The sequence below is a fragment of the Harmonia axyridis genome, chromosome 1 (assembly GCF_914767665.1).
Source record: "Harmonia axyridis chromosome 1, icHarAxyr1.1, whole genome shotgun sequence".
Taxonomy (NCBI): Eukaryota; Metazoa; Arthropoda; class Insecta; order Coleoptera; family Coccinellidae; genus Harmonia; species Harmonia axyridis.
Window position 1 is genome coordinate 68,713,480 of NC_059501.1, and position 21,406 is coordinate 68,734,885.

At 38.7% G+C, this 21,406-nt stretch overlaps 1 protein-coding gene across 7 annotated transcripts in view; it reads right to left on the bottom strand.

Moving 5' to 3' along the window:
* Nucleotides 1-21,406, bottom strand: part of LOC123670600 (histone-lysine N-methyltransferase 2C-like) — a 43,802-nt gene that overhangs the window by 6,695 nt on the left and 15,701 nt on the right. For 4 of the 7 annotated variants that reach the window (XR_006745935.1, XM_045604107.1, XM_045604109.1 and 1 more), the window contains 14 exons: nt 20,073-20,208; nt 19,615-19,979; nt 18,732-19,082; nt 15,569-15,995; nt 13,107-13,480; nt 12,900-13,044; nt 12,441-12,646; nt 11,371-11,478; nt 9,581-9,785; nt 8,811-9,103; nt 8,466-8,624; nt 1,577-7,645; nt 1,209-1,485; nt 46-278 (listed from right to left, as the gene is read on the bottom strand). Coding sequence is in view for 6 of the 7 variants with exons in the window: in XM_045604107.1 (XP_045460063.1) it covers nt 46-278; nt 1,209-1,485; nt 1,577-7,645; nt 8,466-8,624; nt 8,811-9,103; nt 9,581-9,785; nt 11,371-11,478; nt 12,441-12,646; nt 12,900-13,044; nt 13,107-13,480; nt 15,569-15,995; nt 18,732-19,082; nt 19,615-19,979; nt 20,073-20,208 (9,348 nt within the window). In the remaining variant the exon portion in view is untranslated. The remainder of the gene's footprint in view (nt 1-45; nt 279-1,208; nt 1,486-1,576; nt 7,646-8,465; nt 8,625-8,810; nt 9,104-9,580; nt 9,786-11,370; nt 11,479-12,440; nt 12,647-12,899; nt 13,045-13,106; nt 13,481-15,568; nt 15,996-18,731; nt 19,083-19,614; nt 19,980-20,072; nt 20,209-21,406) is intronic. The other 3 variants (XM_045604108.1, XM_045604110.1, XM_045604111.1) reach the window with 3 other exon arrangements.

Here is a 21,406-nt window from a genome sequence, read left to right on the forward strand (position 1 = left end):
CCGATTAAATATTGCCAGACACTTCCACATCTTTCAATCTCTAACCTTATCTTGGGTCATGAGAGGAGACCTGTTCATCACCGCAAACTGCACGTAGCAAGTGGTGTCGCAAAAATAGAGATCATCGCCATCCCCGAGAAGTTCAGAATCTTTGTACAGGAACGGAAGTTCCGAAACTTTCTTCTTGATCACCTTTTCCTTTCCTTTATCGATGACGATGTCACAATGTTTGCAGAACTTAGCTGCACCATTAAGTATACTCTGTATGTCGATAGGAGCTGGAAAGGAAGAGGCAAAACAATATAATCATTGGCACAATCACTACAGTTTCAGAATTGTAATGTAGATACATGATTTCTCTATATTTGAAAGCTGAAGTAATCACACTCTTGTCGATGGGATCAAGGTATTGATAGAGGTTAATTCGTTATTGAGTGAATTATCTCTCTGTCATTACATTTCAATAGCCTTTATCGTATTTAAAAACAGAAAATTTATGATGACTCTTCCAATATATGGTAAATCGAAAGAGTCATCACAAATTTTTTTTGAAACATGATTAAGCGATGATTTATCTATACTATTTTTCAAAACATTCAAAATGTATATAGGCTCATATACTTTTTATATCTAGTGAGATTTCACTGAAATTTTGGGATAAGCACATATTAGTAGCAATATTGTTTTAGTTACTCTTTCAAAAGGAATCAGCAACTAAAACCATATAATATTCATCAAGCAATTATTTTCTGAAAATTGTATTAGTAGATTGCGACAAAGTATACATAGAAGAGATTACTAGGAATATAAATAGGAAACAAAAAAGGACAATATACCTACATGTATTCTCACTAGTTACAGGGGCATATGGGTTATACAATGAATAATAATATAAATAATTCTGCCATCGTTAATCACGTATTAAATATATAAAAAGGAAGATATAATTTGCTCCATAATGACTGAACCATTATTAATTACAAATTAATTACTTTGCTCAATCGAAAGTGTGAAGTATAGGCAGTTAATATTTGTAGCCAATGGTGGAGTTATATGTTTCTGTAATTTAGTCAGAAACCTATTCTTTCTACTGTTTACTCTGTTGTCGAAACGTACGTCAAAGACTAAATAAAAAATTCCATGAACAAGAGTGTGGTTATATCAACTTTCAAGTTTTGAACCATGACCACTAGGATTTCTCTTCTTACCTCCTACTTTTCCGTCTTTTCCAATTGTCCTGTACATACCCAACTTCTGGCTAGGAGGAGTGGGAGATCGTTCGACAATCTGGTATGTGGTCGGGGCTGGGATATGCAGGATATTTGCCAGGTCCCTCAACACGCCCATGATGTTTTCTGCAGCTGAAGACGTCAACGTCAAAGTAACAGTGACGTTTCCGTCGTCCTTAGAAGGAGCACTTTGCGGGGCGTCGCTTTGGCCACTCTTGGATCTTAATGCCACTTCCTTGTCAACGTTTTCTTTTTCCTGTGACAGAAGATTAGTTTTTTGAGAATTTAACAAATCCAAAACGTCACGGAATTCCATAAGATAACAAAAAAAAATTTGAAAGACTCACCGTTTCAACAGTTTCGTTCACTAGAGGATCCATCATGTTGTTCTTCGATCCTATAGTTTTAGGATGGATGATAGATATCTTCCCAGTGAGCTTTTTGCGTCTTCTCCTCCTCTTCTTCCTTTTTCTCTTTTTCGACTGCTTGACCGCTTTGAACCTCAGTTCCAAACCGTGCAGATCTGGCTCAGGACTAGGTATGCTATATTCGTCTTCAGGCGAGGTGCACGGTTCTATGCATTCGGGCGAATCATCTCTGGAAAAGAGGTCGTACCTCTTGCTTTCCTCACTCTCGAAGAATACGGGTGGAAATTCCTGCTCGTAGAAGTCCCTATAGAGCGACGAGTTGGGCGTTTCTTCCAACGGGTCGAGTTCACCGAAGGGCTTCGACTCGTAATAGTCCAGACAGTTGGGAAGCACGGCGTTACCATACACACCAGTCAAGTCCCCGTACCGAGAGTCAAATTCCTTCGTGCCAAGTTTGCTGAAATCTCCGTAACCGAAGACAGGTACCACTCCGTAGTTCTTATGGAAGACCGGCTCCTTCACGCTGAGGGGCGGCAGGGTTCGCAGCTGCGCCAGGACACCATCCAGGTAGGTATCGTAGTCCTCCTCGATCTTCGAGTTCTTCCGAGGCCTCTTTTTCGGCGGAGCCGAGCTCTCCTTACTCTGCATTTGATTTAGCCTCCTCTTCTGCTGGTATAGCCGCCTTTTTTGCTTCTTCAGCTCCTCCTTGGGATCGACCATTATCTTCTCCGAGATATCCATCGCTTCGACCTCCTCTTTTATAATGACGTCCGAACGGCTGTGGTCGGAAATCTCAGAGTGCTGCGAATTTTCGTCCAAAAACTCCCGCTTGACTTCGTGAGTGATGGAAGCGGGACTCTGAGGTATCAGTTGACTAGCATCTCTCTTCATCGCTAAAGGAGGCGTTTGTAAACTGGAATCCTGGCTGCCGGAAGACCTAGGCGTCTGAGGCGACAGCAGATCATCCCTACTCGGAGTCCTGCTTGGTGGAAGGCACTTCTTGATGTCGATGTGTAACGGTTGCGAGGTTATGGCGCCAGCCGTCGAAGTCGGATTGTGATGAACCATCGGATTCGACACGAAGGACGTTTCCCTGGTCATCAGGGTGGGTTTCTGTGTCATCATCGGAGGTTTGGAAGTCGGTGGTATCATAGCCGGCTCGCTCCGAGTCGGTAAAAGCGATGCAAGAGTTGGCGTCGGTTTGATATCGCTATTCATCCCCATAATTGAAGCAGTGGTTACAGCAGAAGGAAGCGTCGGAATAGGAGCGGACTGGGTGCTAGCACAAGCTGTGTTCTGCAGCAACTTCTTTAACAGGACGTTCTGAGAATCCTCGTTTCTATTTATATGAATTGGTAAGCTGGTCGGTCTGGTAACAGTCGGAGCCTCTTGTTTAACCTCGGTGAATGGTTCTTCCTTAATCTCCTGCTTCACTTCATCAATTTCCATAGGTTCCGGCTTGAAAGCCTCTGGCTTCTTGAGCACTTTGGTCAGTTGCGTGTGCAACAAATTGGTACCTGACGTGGTTCTGATAGTGGGTATCAACGGAGGTGCCGCAGAGGTCAAGTTCAATGTCATCCTGCTGGTCGGAGGGTTACTATTGATGGCATTGGCTGCAGCTTGCGCCAAAAGAACGTTGGGTTGGGCCTGAACTAACGAAGTATTGAAGTTCGCTTTCGACAAGCTGATAGGGGTGGCCAACAGACTAGCCGCCGTTATGTTCTCCACCGATGTACTGGCAGTAGGGCTTGCTGCGGGATGCGATTGTAACATTGCATTCAACGAAAGCGAAGGCTTTTTAACCTCAATTTGAGTCGGAGCGCTGGTTATCACCGAGGTTTTGTATATGGAAGAAGTGGGTGGTGTAAAAGACGTGTTTTGAGAGGAACCTATTGCTGAAACAGGTGCCAATTTCGAATAATCGGGTATCAGATGATAGTTGGAAATACTTCTGGGTGTCTGTATACTGCTAGTTGAGATATTTTGAGTCTGGGCATTCGAAACACTGAAAACCTTGGGCAGATGAATATTCGAGGTCTTGATGGCGTTGTTGATGACGGTGTTGATGGACGTTTTTAGGTTAGGTACTATGACCGTACTTAAAGTGGTGCTCGTTGGTTGTCCGATATGTTGGATTATCTTTGAGGTTACCACCGGACTGGCCGACATGATAACGGAAGAAGTTATCTTCTGAGCTTCACTCTTTACAATGCTCTCCGTACTAGACGAAGCGCTGCTCGTATGCAGCGAAAGCAAGCTTCTTAACTGTTGCGAAGCATTAGCCATATTCGTTGTTAATTCAGTAGGTTGAGATAACGGCGAAAGCTGAGGCATCGTCTGTTTACTAATGTTACTAACAGCATTCACAACCGAGATTGTTTTAATTTCCCTCTTGGATACATTATCCGCTTTACTCGTTTCCAACTTCTTGTCAACTTCATCCGTTGACTCCTTCTTTATATCATCAAGTACAGTCGGTGGTTCGCCCGTAATATTCTCTATCATATCCAGCACGTCTTCGAACGATTCGAATTCGCTAGGTATAATGCTTTTGCCATCTCTTCGTCTCTTTTCCATGGCTTGTAACGTCAAATTGTCTAACATTTGCTCTTGCGAAGGTGTCGGCGACGGTATAGAAATAACTACAGATTTGGAATCTTCCGATGTGCTCAATTCAAATGTATCATTCCCAGGTCTTCCTGTTTGAGATTCTTGTATAACCTGAGCTGTCATCTTCAATTCTGGAGTGTTGTGGATGATGACAGGGGAAGATAACGCCTTGGAGATGATAGGACTAGAAGGCTTTTTCGACGCTTCTGAAATAAAAACGTTCTCAACAGTTTTCGGAATGATATCTTTGTTGTCATTAGAATTATCTTGGTATGGAGATCTTCTTTGTTGGGGCGAAGGTGAGGGTGATGGTCTTCTATGTTCAATGGTCAATATTTTGACATTTTGTTCGGGCTTATGCTCTTCGCTCCTGGAGAAACTCGGTCTCCTAGTTTGTTCAGCGGGAGGAGAGTCGTTCTTAGATTTTTCATCGGAAGAATCCTTTTTATCATCATCGTAATTGGAGCTACTGTCTGGCGACACGGAATCGTCTTCGAAAATCTTCTTGGGCAGGCTCTTATCGTGGCTCAATGAGAGTGAAGAAGATGGTTTATCTAAGACTTTGACGTTAGCCAGTTGCCTAACTGCGCTGGCACTTATAACCGGGACCGAAAATCCGGCTGGTATGATGGAGCTCATTTGGGAAGATCCGGCACTCACAAAAGTAATCACGGGCTGTTTCGTTGTCAATTTCGGAAGTGTGAGAACATTCTGTCTGCTCTGCAAGGTTGTCGTGATCTTTCCATCAGCAGAAGTTACAGTGGCGACGCTGTGAATCATTGGTGTGGTTATTATAGAGAGTTTTTGTGGTGCCTGCTTGACCTGTCCCCTCGAATGGGCGTTGACATTCGGTTTTTGGATCACCTGTATACTTTTTTGATGTTGGAAGCTGTATGACTGTGATGTATACTTATGAAAATCATTTATATCGGATACGTTTATAATTGAAGACTTTAAAAGATTCTGCTTTCTTGAGCCTTCGTCTATTAATTCTTCGAAATCCTCTTTGGTTGATATCTGTTCCTCCGACATCTTCATAGATTGATCCATCGCTACAATGTTCGAATCATCGTAACCCTGGGTTTCAACCTCCTCGTGCTCCGACGAAGGATCCGTATTAAGCTCTTCTTGTTCCGGAGATTCCGGAGCCTCAGATATCGACAATAACTGAGAAGAAATCGACTGCATGCTGTACTTTTTATTCTTCTCCTGCATTAGAAATTCGTCGTCGCTTGTAGTCGGGCTTCTTATCACTATATGCACGTCTTCATCATCATAATCTTCCATGCCATCCTTATCCGAGAACTGTTCCTCTCCCAGATCTACGACGTTGCCGTGAAACAGAAGATACTCGTCAGAAATCTGGGCAGAATCGAGAGGACTGGACATCACATCATTGAGGTCGCTCTGTGACAGCGTTTCCATGACGTCATCTCCATCATTCTGAGCAGCGGAATTCAAGGAAACCTCGTTCGAGAGAACTGTACTGTTATCGTCGTCGTAATCCATAATTTCATCAGGAGTGTTTTCCATCACCACCATATGGTGATCTTCCTTCAATTCCTGCTGTTCGATGATTTTCTTATGAGCCGTCAAGTGGCTAGTTGACGCTATCGGTGAAGGTGGGAGTGGTGGCGTACTGGAGCTATCATCGAGATCGTTATAATCGCTACTAACCAAAGAACCAATTTTCCCAGAAGAGTGTAGTTTTCCGACTGTTCTTTTCTTTAAAATTGATACTTTAGTTAGGTGCGATTCCTTCTTGACCATCCTTGAAGGCTGAGGTACTGCCTCGACTTTGACCTTGTCGCCCGAACCGCCGGCGTTTGAAGGTGGCGTAGGTACCCTCTTCGCACCTCTGGCAAAGTTCCACATCGGCGAACCTCCTCTAAGACCCAACTTGATGTATCTTATGGTAGGCGGGGCCGGAATTGGATTGCAAGGATTATTCGGATTACCGCCTCCGCCGTGACTGTTGTCCATCATGTATGAGGGAGTCCTTGGAGTAGCTGGATTCTCGACACTCATCGGCCTCTCTACGCTCATAGGCCTATCGGGCATATCAGGGGTGGTTGAAGGTCTTCTCATGCTCATCGGAGACATGATCGGATTCATCATAGGGCTCCTTGGCACGGGACTTGGTGATTGGTGATGTTGAGGCATCGGACTGCTTGGTGGTTGGCCCATCCCTTGATGAAAGCCAGGACTACGTGCCATCGGAGAGTGGGGAGGTTGTTGCTGTTGTTGTTGTAATTGGATCTGTTGTTGCTGTTGATGCTGATGCCCGTAAGCCATCATAGGACTCTTAGGAGGCATCGGAGACGGCGGCATTGAATGAGGTGACATAATCTGCTGTTGTACCATCGGACTTTTGGGTGGCATCGGAGATTTTGGTGGTTGAATGTTCGGCTGCTGGTTCATTAACCTAGCCTGAGCTTGCATCTGAGCTATGTGCTGTTGCTGCTGTTTTGCAAGCTGTTGTTGCTGTTGAATCATTAGTTGGTGCTGTTGAGGTGTCAAAGGTTGGGGTTGGCCCATATGTTGCTGTTGTTGACCAATCTGTTGCTGTTGTTGACCAATTTGTTGTTGTGGTTGGCCCATCTGTTGTTGCTGCTGTTGTGCCAACTGTTGTTGCTGTTGTGCCAACTGTTGTTGTTGAGCCATCTGTTGCTGTTGTTGGTTCATTTGTTGTTGTCTGAGTAAATTTCTTTGCTTCATTAGCTGCGTAGCTCTTTGGAATTGAGCTAAAGCAGTTTCGTTCTGACCCCCTTCTCCAATCTGTTGAAGCAACGCTTGCTGGTGAAGCTGCTTCTGCAACAGTTGATGGGAAAGGTTTATTTGTGCCGACGGCGGTGGACTGTTCATAGGAGACGGAGTGCCAGGTTTCTGTTGGAAAGCGGATGGCGAAGCCATCCTCACTATCCTCTGTTGCAAAACCGGTGAGTGCTCGTTCATAGGCGTCCTTATGAACCTCATCTGAGGCCTTGCATCATTCGAGTACGCCACAGGACTGGTGACCACGCGTCTATGTTGCGGTGACGTCATCCTAGGGGCCGCAGGAGGCGGTAAACATATTTGTGACGGTGAATGCACCGGACTGTCGCTCTGGGAATGCGGAGTACCTATCCTGGGTGACGGGTTCATCGGGGACATGCCGCTACCCGCCATGCTACTGCTGGGACTCTGCAGCAGATTTGGCACGGAAGCAGGACCCGGCGATTGGCTCAGCATGTTCGCAGGACTGTGCAGCGGGGAGTTGTGCTGAGTGAGGGGCGACATCGAGGCGGACGGCGACATCATCGGCGACTGCGATGTACTGGGATGGTGCATCGGCGAACTTCCTGGGGGCCCTAACGGACTCTGTCCCTGCTGGTTCATCATGTGTGGCGACGTCGGATGCTGCTTGGCTTGCTTGTTCCGGTATTCCTTCATATAGACCAGTGAGGATAATACAAAATTCAATAAAATACGGTATTATAGACATTGCTACGTTTATAGACACACAACACTGATAACTTTCTACGGAGGATAATCTGAAGGATCCAACAAATTGGGCGCCTTTTGTTTATAATCAAAACACATGACCCACTGAATTCAGAGAGAACTGTCAGAAGTTTTAGGTTAATAATTGAAAGGAAAACGTGTTGCCATCGAAGGTATTAGAGATCAACCAAATGAAAACGGAGACTATAAAATTGAAGGCAGCAGTAGTTCTCCGTTAAAGCCTTATTCATTATTATTACTGTAAATGACAAAAATCTGTAAATTTTAATAAAAAAATAGATTTTATCCGAAGTAAACGAATTTGAAAGTCTTTCTGTCATCATTTGGTACTGAGATATAATTAAATATTACAAAGAAAACCCTTCAAGCAAGCATTTATTAGTTTCGTTGTTTTTTCGATTCCTACACTTCATCAAAAAAAAAATGTCCATATGGCTTGGAGGTGAATTGAATTAACAAATTTTTTGTTTTATTGGTAGGAGGAAATCAGAATTGTGCTAATACCACATTCAAATATTCAGTAAAAAGTGGACATTCGTTGTGAAGTGGCTGAACACCTTATTTAGCAGGTATTGTTTCATATTCAGAATTCAATGCAAATCATGTGTTTTATATATTTAAAAGGCGCTTCACTTGAAAAATCCTTTCTAAGTGTGCTTATGTGATTTCACTTCCTAGAAGTCATCTAATCAAATAATAATATAATAGTGCTGGATCTAAAAGGGAGCAGTGCCTATATAGAAAAGACAGATACCTGTATGAGCATTCCATGCTGTCTGGTTTGCTTCCTGCTCGATTCCAAATGTTTCTGAAGTATTGACTGCTCGGCAGATATTCGCTGCAACTCAGTGGCGTCAGCTTCTGTCAGGGTATTACCCGATTTCTTTAATTGTCTCTGCTTGCTATTCAAAGACTATAAGGAATATAACCACGTTAGTGCACAAATATGTTTACTTCTATTCTCAGTAATATTGGAAGAGTTACATCCAGAAGTAATAATTTGATTTGCTTGGCTGCCATCGGTATTATTCCTTCTGGGTTTAACACTTCCAAAGGCACTGACTAATCAATTTATCTTCATTGAAAAACTAGCACTAACCTTTCGTAACTTCCTAAGTTTCTGTACTTCGGTTTCGTAGTATCTAAGCTGTTGAGTCAAGATGTTGTTCTGATGGTTCAACCATTGTTCGTAAACTATTTGGGTCTGTTTGTCTTGTTCTGTCGCTATATTCTCCGGCGGTAACGGAGGTGCTGGTAGAAGATTGACATTGAAGAGTTGTACTTTGGGTTGGACGTCCACCGCAGCCTGAGGTGCGGGGGAGGGCGTTGGTACCGGTCTTTGGCTCTGCTGGTTGTGCTGCCAAATATTCTGAGGAACTATTGGCGGTGCTGCTATTTCAGGAAATACAAATTAAATTGATATCTTGGTTACCTTTACTATGATAAACAGTAGATTTTGCAATAAGATCCAATATTCGCTATAAATAAATATTGTAAAATTGTAATAACTCATACAGAATGTCCCAATAAAAAAGCACCACTCTCGATATTTCCTCATATTGTAATGATTTGGGAAATTTACTCAGATACGATCATTGATGTTCGTAGGGAGCAGATTTTACATTACTTACTTACAAAAATTCAAATAGGGAACAGAAATGTTTGACTCGAATGTCTAATGTTGGTACTTTAGCAAGAAAACAAATTTTCTCTTCATAAATCTAACAGTTTTCGTGAGATGAATATACTGATTTATTCAATATTAGCATTCTTCACTTTTCAAAACCTAAACTGTTAAAAGGTCTGAATAATTTTTCTTGGAGATAATGAACCAAACGGTAACATTTCAAGATTATGATTTATTCTTACCTTGGGGGGCAGGTTGGCCTAGACCCAAATTATTATCAAAGACGTCTGCTTTGAGTCTTTCAAAATCATGATCACTGAGCAAAGCGGATTCAGGGTTAGATAATGATGATAAGTTGTTCTGTCCTACTCCAACATGTGCTTGGTTCTGCTTCTCCTGTTCTCTCTTCTCCTGTTCAAGCAGATCTTCTAGAAGAAGTGGTTGCTCCTAAAATTTCAAAGATATTCTTGTTCAATTTTTCATTCAATCCAACTAGGTTAAGATAAACCAGACTATATGAATGAATCTACTCGATAATCAATGAAAATGATAATCTTAAAGGAAAGTACTTAGACATGCAGTTAAGATTTGAGAATGAGGATAGATCTAATTTGGATCAGATGTAAGGAAGTTAGTTAGGTTTAGAACGAAATTTCATATGATTAAATTCAATAATGGAACACTTGGCTTTTCAGATGCAATTAACCTAGATTTGATCAAAATGGATGAGTTATTTTAAATATTCATTGATCAGAACATGAGTATATTTGAGTATCGGTACTTCAAATAATTTGGGGGGTCTACTTCAGTATAATATCTACAGTATAACAGTCTAACTTAGGTGAAAGACTAGCTCAGGCATTCCTTTTTGGAGTAGTTCCTATCATCTCTCGAACTAAAAACTTAATTGTTCAGTGCTTGGTGGAAAAATCGTGCAATAGGTATATAAAAACCTCTGTGCATGACACAGTTCAAGAGCATAAGGAATGCAATGAATAATGTTCTTAATTAACTAAATATCACAATCATAAGGATAGAAATTATTTTTCATTGCGTAAAATTCATTTATAATTCGGATTTCAATTATCGAAGTTTCAAGAAACTTTTCGTTATACATCCTCCTCTAACTCTAAAAACTAACCTAACCAGAAATCGACTTGGAGATCTCTATCAAAACATAGAATTTGCAATGCGTTTGGCCAATTGACCTAATTAAAATATAGACGTTATACAAGACAGATAATCAAGTTGTGACAGTGGAAATGACACATGAATGTACTGTACTCTTGAGTCCAGGGAAAAAAAAATTAACCATATGTATACAATTTAATAGATTGGCTGAATTCATGGTACCCTCTGGTGTTCCTTAGGGGTCTATACTTGATCCACTGTTCTTATCATTTGCATAAATGATATTTCACAATTTTTCCCTCCTTTATGTAGAAGGCTGTAAATTGTTTATTGTATCAGGTCTGTCAAGGATCTCGGAGATCTTCAGAGTGATAGACTATTCCTAGATTAGCAGTACGTAATGCCACAACCTTTTGCTTCTTCTCATCTTCTCGCCTATGTAGACGTTTTGGGTCTCTATTGAAGTTTGGTGGGCGCTTATTTCTCATTGAAAATTTCTCAGCTCATGCCCAGTTTTAATCACAAAATGCCCTTTTTATAAATTAGGTGTGTCTTTATGTTAGAACCTTTGGTTTTTGTAATTTTTTTCCAATTCTTTAATTGGTCTCGGCTGTAGAATGATGTAGAATTTAAAAATAATAAATAAACTTGTTAAGAGGGGTTAATATTCAGCGATTTAGTTGAATTCTCGACTATTCATTGCTTATAATGTTATATATTTTATCTTGGTCGACATGCAGTCGTAATTTCCAAACGCATTGTAAATCCCATGTTACAAAAATCATTTTCCGAATATGTAATGACGGTACAAAACGTTCCTTCTGGTCTTGGGACCAATTCTAGATTCGACGTTCTAGGTGCACGTGATCGGTGGTGGAGATGAAAAAACGTGTGATCTCACCTCGAGCAGCAACGGTCTCCTCATCGGCGGAAAACTGGGTAGAGGCGGCGGAATGTGATGGACGTGGCCGCCCTGATGAAGCGGATAAGGCCCCATTCTCAATCCCATCTAACCACACACATGCAAGTAACAAACACCATACCTCAACCAAAGTTAGCATCGGCAATATATATTTTTTTCCCAGTAAAACTCATTGTTTATTTCCCCCCTCTCCAAATAAAAATTCTAATAACATCGACTAGAATATCGATAATGAGAAGCATTGATGAAGCTTCTTTTCAACGATTGAATAGCCTTCATAATACACTCTATGAAAATTTTGAGGAATTGTTGAGTCCAATTTAACTATTATTCTTAGGAAATATCATGTTCTGTTGAAATGTTGACTGATAAGTCTTAAGCTCCAATCAATAAAAAATAAATTGGTTGTACAGTTAGTATCACAACATCTTTTCATATGACATTATCATTAAAGTTAATTCTGAATATTTAATATGGTAGATTTATGTATTTGCAATTGAAGTTAATCAAAAGGTATTGCATGTGAAGGTTAAGTATTCAAAAGTGGTCACATTCGTTTATAGAGGATGTTATTAGAATTCTATTTAATTAGTGAGTTCAAATGTTTCATGCAATTATATAAGATGAAATCCTCAGAGTGAATTAATTTTTCAAGTATCATCTTGTTGAAATATGATTTGTTGAATAGAACAATTTATATGAACACAAATCACAATTGATTGCGATTGATTTTGAGAAAAAGGACCATTTCACTAATGAACTCTGAACATAACATCCATCAATGTCTCTATTGGTGGTCAAAAATCTGATAAGTAAAATTTCACTCATTAATGAGGAGTTGAAAAATTCTTAATTTCTGCCAATATAAACTCTATTCAAATTTTCACTGCAGCAAAGTTTACAAGGCTACACAATGAAAAAGTAAAAATAAAAACAGAGTTCAAAAATAAATACATAAATATGCGAACGAACACCGACATTATTTTATGAAAATTCAAAGAAAAACATGCCTTGAAATAATGTTAATTAACTCAGTATGAATATATTACCTGTTGCTGCTGCTGCTGCTGTTGAGCATTATTGGAAGAACCTGGGTAGGGTGGAGGCGGACCAGGGTAAGGTGGAGGCGGTGGTGGAGGAACGCCCATTCTGGGTGCTCCAATTGGCAAACCAGCCTGATGTAATGGTTGACTAGTTGGATTCAGCATTCTGGGCAATGACTGGCCCACCCTCATTTGAAGTTTCTGATTGTGAACTGTAACAGGCCAAAGGCGATATTTGAAAAAACTTATACTTATTTTTTTAATATGCTTCGGAAAAGTATAATAATAATTTAAAAATCAATTTTGATGTCCATATTTTCAAAACTAGTCGCTCTACCTTCCTCTGTGTTGCTATTTATAATGAAGAGCTAGAAATTTCAATTCCAATATATTTTTGGGAACCAAAAAATGTAGTTAGTTCATAATGGCATAATTTAATATTAGTATTTCTTTATTGCAACTCACGTTGTGTCATCAACATCCTCTGATAATTCGGTGGAACATGTAGTTGTACATTATTATTCGGTGTTACAACTCCTGTAACGCCATCTAGTGTTTGCAGCCTAGACCCTGGAGGCATAGGTCTATTTTGAGCCGCAGCTTGTTGCACCTAGAAAAATGGTGCGTATTAAGTAATCACTCCTAGAAAAAGAAAGATAGGTCACTATATACCTGTTGTATCATATGCTGGTGAATCTGTTGCAACAAAGGAGCTGAGCTGGGAGGCACCTGATGCACTGTATTCTGAGGCATCACCAGTGGCGGCGGCTGAGAGTTGTTAGTCACAACAGGTTGTTGTTGAGTAACAGCAGCTACATTGGTATGGATAGGTTCTTTCTTTATCTCCATCTGTGGAGGCATTTGCTGGGCTGGGGAGGGTGGAGGGGGTTGAGATTGAACCTGCGATACAGCTCGTACATTCGCCTTTTCCTTCTTCAACGGTTCCTCCTCCAATTCCAAATCAAGAATGTTAGTCTTTTCACCCGCCAAGGCTTCCAATTCTGGATCCGCATATTCCAGTATGTTGAAATCTGCGCCCATTTCGGCTGAATAATGAAAAACCAACATTAAATCAAAGTCATAAATCGTCAAAGAAAGGACCCCCCACGTTTTATATGGGAAATGGCTTTCCGTGAATTTGGCTGAATTTTTGATATGTTGTAGTTCTTGATAAACTGATCAGAAGTGTCCATAGCCACAAAGCTCAAAAATGGACAGTTTTCGAGATATGGAGCTTTGAAAATGGATTTTTTGCAAATTTCGGGGTTTTTGCTCATCAATCGGGGAGCTCTCATTTCTGGTTGGGATGGAATTTGGATGTTCGGCGGCCAGAACCCGACTGAGAAATGATCTTCCTTGGTTATATTAGACACCGCCATCGATAATTTTTTATACACTGTTCCACATTCGCTATGAAATGAGATACAAAATCCAAGATCTTCCATACATCTTTTCATGCCACAAGATGACGCCAGAATAATTCACATGACCGAGAAACGACATATTGTGAGATTTTTTTAAGAGAGACCATAATAACTGAATCCTCATAAATCTGATGTCCAATAATATCAAATATGTTAGCCAAAATGTTCATAACCAAGCACCGCGAGCTGTAACGGGGGAAAATCATAATCATATATCCTTAGAGATAACAATTGTGATCACTATATTTACATATGATATGTGATTTGTTTCTCACAAATCTCGATTATCTGACAATGGGGTGCCAAGACATTTTCCTCAGAATGTCTCGAAATTGATGATAGCATCTCACAGACAAACGAATCCGTGAAAATGTCTGCAGTTTCATGCAAAGCTCCATATCTCGAAAACTGTCCATTTTTGAGCTTTGTGGCTATGAACACTTCTGATCAGTTTATCAAGAACTACAACATATCAAAAATTCAGCCAAATTCACGGAAAGCCATTTCCCATATAAAACGTGCGGGGTCCCTTACAGGGCAACTTGCAATCAATTTGAAGATGAATGCTAGTTTCAGAAAAACCGTTCCATATCAATTGATGTAATTATACAGGGTGATTCACCGGGATGGCCTATTGGACGTTTATGGAAAACTAATCATAATTTTGAGCTGAAAATTTGCATATTGGGGTTTGAGACAATGATCTTTCTCCCAAAAATATTTTCAAATCTCTACAACTTCCGGTTATACCAGAAACAGACTACTACTTCCTTATTTCAAGAGGCACGCCTAGTATATCATTGCATCATTAGATAGCTTTTTTGATGTCAATTTCGGCAATATGCCATAACTTGGGTAAAAATTCAACGGTTCATGAGTTATTGGGATTCTTATGAAAAAAAAATGTGGCGATGAGGACTCACATTTTTTTGAATATTTCAGAAGAAAAAGATTTTTTCGAATTTTTTTTTTTCTTTTTCAATTCCGCAAATACGTAGTATTATAAGACTGTTTTCGGCTTGGACGAAAAATGTACAGGATGTTTATAAGAGGATCATGAACTTGGACACTCAAATTCATCAAAACTCAAGATTTTCAAATTAGAACCTATATTTTTTATTATTTCAGTCGATCCAAAAATAGTGGGTGTTACTTATGCAAACCCTATATCTAAAATGAATACTTTAAGAGTTATCGAGAAAGAACTTTAAATGAGGAGAAAAAGCTATTTATAACAGCTCGAAATTATGATTAGTTTTCCATAAACGTCTAATAGGCCATCCCGATGAATCACCCTGTATATCAACAAAATGCAGATGTATCAACTTTATAGTTATCTCCGGTATTGCATTGTATAGTTGATAAAGATCGTCCTTCATCATAATGAAAGTTACCTAGATCTATAAATATCAACCAAAATTCAGATTACTTTCCAATACTCTACATCCAACTAGTTGAAATAATAGTGTATTATGGAATTCTGGAGTTGAAAGGTTCTCCTTCAATGTACGGTAGAGCTTGAATTTTAAAACTAATAATATTGTTGTTTTTAAGAGATTGTAAAAACCTGAGAAGTTTTGTTTGCACCTCCTCCAAAAATATTAGTTAATACAAGCGATATTTGAAATCTATAGTAAATAAATACAATTTTTTTGGAATCCAACTTAGGGCGGTCAAATGTAACGGCACAAAGTGAAAACCCCAACTCACCAAGAAGTTCATCATCATCCTCTCCCAGTCCTCCCAAAATGTCACTGACTCCTTGCAATTCCACCATGGTGCCAGTTTCCTGTTCGAGCTTTTCCAGCTCTGCCGTAACATTATCCGGTATTTCTTGTTCGCTTGCTGTCGTGCTGCTAACCAACAGACTTGCAGGATCGTTCTGCTGCTGAGACACTGGCAGCTTTGCCAGAAGCTGATGATTCTGTACCTGCTGCTGCTTAAGAATATTCTGCTGTTGCTGCTGCTGTTGTTGCTGCTGCGTGTCAATTATCTTATTTTGAAAAATATGTTGTCTTTGCAGGAGCTGTTCGTACTGATCGCCAGAGGGTGGCACCGGCGCGAAACGGAGCCCTTGTACGTTGGGTTGTTGCAGAGTTTGCTGTTGCATATTGGGATTTTGGAGAGCAAGTCTCTGCTAAAAGTGAAAAAAAGATTGGTTAATTAATTGCAAGTTCGGTAATAGGCAACATTCTTTTAGGGGTTTCGTATATTGGATATTTTGTTTGTATCTTAGATATCTTGTTTGTAAGAAAAAATGGACTTTATATTGGGATTTTGCGTGATGCTATAAAAAACAACAACAAGCATCGTGCAAAATTTCGTGTTGACAGAATCATGGAAAATTGAATATTATCTCGAAAAACTCAATATTTCAGTAATAACAGATCGGACCATGGTGAAATTTTATATGAGGTGTACAGGGTTGGCAAATTTCGATGTTTTAGCACTACAACTTTTAAACCAGAGGAGATAGACAAAATCTGATACCCTATTCTCGGTCTCTTTTTCTGAGAAACTAATAAGGGTAGAATTCATTTTTGGCCACCTTCTTTTGTTTTCGAGTTATAAGCGAAAATTGAAAAAATGGCGATATCGAAAAATATTTATATTTCCGCTAATACTGATGATAGAGCTCTGAAATTAAAACATCATACAGGCACTTTTCTACGTAGAATCCAGTGGCGTGCACCTCTTTTCAAAAGGGTTTTCAATTACGAAGCTTTAACCCAAAGTTATGTTTTTTTAAATAGGAACACTAGATTTCTGTGCCATTTTTTGATAGCTTAATTTTTCCTGATTTCAAAAATATATAACATCGTAGGGTTTGCATCAAAATAAATAACAGAAAATGGTCAAAAACCTTTTTTTATCTAACCGTCCCAATATTTCTATGGTTTCAACTGTTGATGAACACAAATCAATCTGATTATTTCTATGCTTTTCACTTATTTCTACAGAATTCGAATCTAGATATGTTTTATAAATTTTTCATCTAAAAATTTACTTGGAAATAACGAAAAGATCCACAAGATCGAGTGTTTCAATCGAAAGAGTTGTAATGAGATGGATGTATCAGAAGATTATTTTCATAGGTCTCCAGAATGAATACGCACAAGTACCAATACATTTTCAATAGCATATGAAACAACGCATATATGATTGAACTCAACAATTTAATTATGAAGAGAACAAACAAGAAATAATATTTAACCTAATAATGACAACAATTGCACAACGCACAGTCGACACATCTTCTCGATATTTCGCACCGAATTCAATAGATGAATATTGGAAACTGTGTTCAAACAACCTAGGAAAATTTCTCCGAGTTCATTTATATTTTCGAAACTATTTTTTTGAAATATATCTACACCTTTTTCAATTGTAATTCAGAAAACGTAAAATATAATTCAGAAAAGTAAATTGAATTTCAGAATATGGAAATTGTAATTCAGAATAGTAAATTGAATTTCAGAAGATGGAAATTGTAATTCAGAATAAGAACTTTATATTCAGAAACGGTAATTTGAATTTCAGAATAGTGATATGTAATTCAGAAAGGGTAAATTTGATTTCAGAAAATATAAATTGGAATTCAGATTTGGTGATTTGAAATTCAGAAATAGGAAATTGCAATTCAGAAAAAGGAAATTGTTATTCAGAAATAAGAAATTGTAATTCAGAATTTCAAAGGAAACGAAGAGACTAACACACTAGCCAGAAAAGGAGCTCAAACGCCACTTACTGGCCTAGAACTTTTCTGTGGTATAGGCAAATGCACCTATAAGAAAGAGTTTCTGGAGTAGGAAGAAACTGAAAGAGAAGCACTCTGGAGGAATCTTCCAGGAATTAATCATTCCAAAAAGTTCCTTCGGAACTTTAAAACTGCAAGGTCCAAAAGGTATTTGGATACTGTTCTGAATTACATATTACATTTTCTGAAATTGAATTGATAACTTCTGAAATACAATTTTCCTTTTCTGAATTTCAATTCACTATTCCGAATTACAACTTTGTTTTTCTGAAATCCAACTTCCTAATCTGAATTTCAATTTCGTTTTTCTGAAATTAAATTAACTATTCTGAAATTCAATTTCTCTTTTCTGAATTACATATTCCTATTCTGAAATACATGTTCCCGATTCTGAAATTGAACTTTGATTTTCTGAATTACAACTGAAAAAGGTGTAGATTCGAATTTTGTAGAAATGAGTGAAAAGCATACAAGTAATCAGATTGACAGAAGGACACTGCTCTTGTTATAGAAAGCTCAATTTTTTTGTTATCATCAACAGTTGAAACCATAGAAATATTGGGATGGTTAGATAAAAAAAGGTTTTCGACCATTTTCTGTTATTTATTTTGATGCAAACCCTACATATTTTTGAAATCAGGAAAAATCAAGCTTTCAAAAAATGGCACAGAAATCTAGTGTTCCCATTTAAAAAAACGTAACTTTGGGTCATAGCTTCGTAATTAAAAACTCTTTTGAAAAGACAACCACACCACTGGATTCTACGTAAAAAAGTGTCTGTATAAAGTTTTGTTTTCAGAGCTCTATCATCAGTATTAGCGGAGATATAAATGTTTTTCGATATCGCCATTTTTCCAATTTTCGCTTATAACTCAAAAACATAAGAAGGTGGCCAAAAATGAAAACTACCCTTGTTAGTTTCTCAGAAAAAGAGAACGAGAATGGGGTATCAGATTTTGTCTATCTCCTCTGGTTTAAAAGTTGTAGTGCTAAAACATCGAAATTTGCCCACTCTGTACGATAATGATTTCGAGCTGTGTACCAAATTTCATGTTCATTCTGTTACTACTAGCTCAGTGCTTTCTTGAATTGAAAAAAAAAAATATCAAAGGTTACCTTTACTTGCTGTTGTTGCTGCATAAGCATTCTCATCCTTGTGTCTATATTTTGAACTGGTTGCATCCTCAGTCCAATAAGTGTCTGTCTCTGTACATTAGGCAAAGCCGTTGGCATCCTAGGTCTAACAATACCTGGAGGCAGCGGTTGTCTGAAAGTACCGTCTGCTGTTCCTGTTGCGTTTACTACAGGAGCATCATTTCCGTCTTGGGTTTCGCTTGGCGGAGGCCAAAGTCTCTGTTGACCTTTACCAGCTAAAGCCTGTTCGTCCAACTTCTTGAACTGTTGACGCTGTAGGAGATCTCTGAGATGGTTGTTGATTTCTGGTCCATCCTGCCTGATTTGTATGCCCTGAAAATTTTCAATAATGGGTCAGAATTTATAATAGTGCAGTCTGCATTATCATAACGCAATTTTGGTCGCGATCAAAAACTCCTTGTCAATAGGTATGGTAAAATGATTGCTAGTTCTTAGCCCGGAGTAATTCTTATGGAACCTGTATAAATTTCTATGGAACCACTTACGATCCAATGCGACTAAGCATTCCAAATTTTGTAAAATTCGGATCAATTGAACGCTAACTAGATATCCACTTGCCAGAGACTTTACGTTTGCCCATGCTCAACCCATAATACATCCGTAAAAGATTAGTATGAGACTAATTATAGCTCAAAACCGAATACCCATACCTTATCGAGCATCTAAAAAAGTAAAGCAAGTCTTTTTTCCAAATACAACCTAGATACCCAAAATAAATTTTGATACCGTTTCAGAGAGTAAATTATCTTGCAATTAGATACTGTTTAAAAATATCTTTGACAGCCGATTGTCGATGAAGATAGGCGTAGGTCAATGAACCCTTATCGACAGAAGTAAAACTTACCTGCGGTGTGGACCGTAGTGGCAATGCAAACTGTTGTCTAATCTGAGGCTGTTGAATGAAACCGTCGCTAGAGGGTCGTGTTTGGAATACCGGAGGTTGGGGTTTAGGCGTGGCCGGTTGCTGTGCGTATGGATCGGTAGAGTCGGGTGTATTGGGAGGGAACTCGTGGGCGGGGCTTGGTGTCGTTGGGCGTAATGCAGACGCGGAAGGATGGGAAAAATTAGGTGATTTCATACCAAGAGAAGGGAACTGACGAGGAGAAGGAGACGCAGCCGGAGGTATGTCTTGGAGGGCAGTGTTAACCTGGAGATCGGGCAGGAATTGCTGGTTGACATCCCCAATGTTTCGTTGGACTCTGGCTATAGCTGAAATAACGAAGAAAATTAAGGTTGAGTGAAAAAGGATGGAGGCAAACCAGTCAATTATTCTTATATATTAACAAGACTGCATGTACAAACCTTGTGCTCTCTGTTCGTGAATGACATGTTGCTGATGCTGGGCTTGTTGCAGCCTCAAAGCCTGTAGTTGTTTCCACTGACGTTCCTGTTCTGCTTCTCTAGCTGCATTCCTTTGATTGTTCATTTTTTCCTGATCCTAAAAAATAAAGCAGTTAATCAACTGTCACCAAGCTTCGTCTCTACTTAGGTGATCGTTAATCAATATCGCCCAATAAAATGCTAGAGAGGACGAAAACTACAACCAAACCACCACAACACAAGTTAAGCCACAGCAAATGACATAAAAACAAGAGGATTCGCAATAAACAACGATATACCAGGCCATGCTGAGAAGAATTCCAACTAACTACAGAATTAAATGAAAATGTTCAAAATATAGGAAGTTATTACTAATGGATTTTCCGAGATTTTATTTGCTTTGGTGAATATGAAAACGGATCATCCAAATTTCCTGTATATATTACTGAAGTTATAAGAAAAATTTTAGATATTAAATATTAATGAATATTATTAAAATATTATTAGTTTGCTCATAGTTTTGAACACTTATTAATTTATTATGAATCTTATTTTTTTTACAAGTATTCATTTGGAAAGTAAAATTAATTATACGTTTGTATAATTCCTTAGTTTTATATTTCCATGTTTATTGCATAAGTTTCAAATCAAAATAAGAATCGAGAAAAATTAAAAATTATTGTTAGTCAATTCAAAATATTGTTATATCTATAACTATCAAAGAACTCCCAACACCATTTCGTGTTAGAATTTTCGAACTAAAGGCTCTGTATAATACGGGAAAAAATGGAGTGTTGTAAGGAAGGATATAATCAAAACTATCGGAAATCCTGATTGAGAAACACACTTTTCAAAAATATAAATAGAGTCAAATTATATACTAAAAAACATCATGCTGAAAACGCGTCATCACTAGTGGTGTTCTAGATGAAAAATTTCCAATGTTACTCAGTTTTAAATTGCTGCTTCCAAATTCTAATCCAATCTCTTTTTCTTAGATTATGAATTCACACCCAAGATACCACTAGTAATCAAAAACTGCAAAAACCGAAATAAAGAAAAAACTCAAGAACACGCTCAAAAATCGATATCCAATTTTTAGGACTCGATGATTTTATTGATTGATGCTGGAAAATCTGATTCTCGCTGATTAATAATAATAATAATAATAACTGTCAAACTATTCAAGGAAAACAATGAGGAGTATGTAAAAAAAACTGTATGAAATGAAAAAGCTTAAGCCGACGGTAAATCGATTTATAGATGCAATTTGGCTTGATTTTATGAATGCTGATTTCCGCAAATTAGCTAAATAT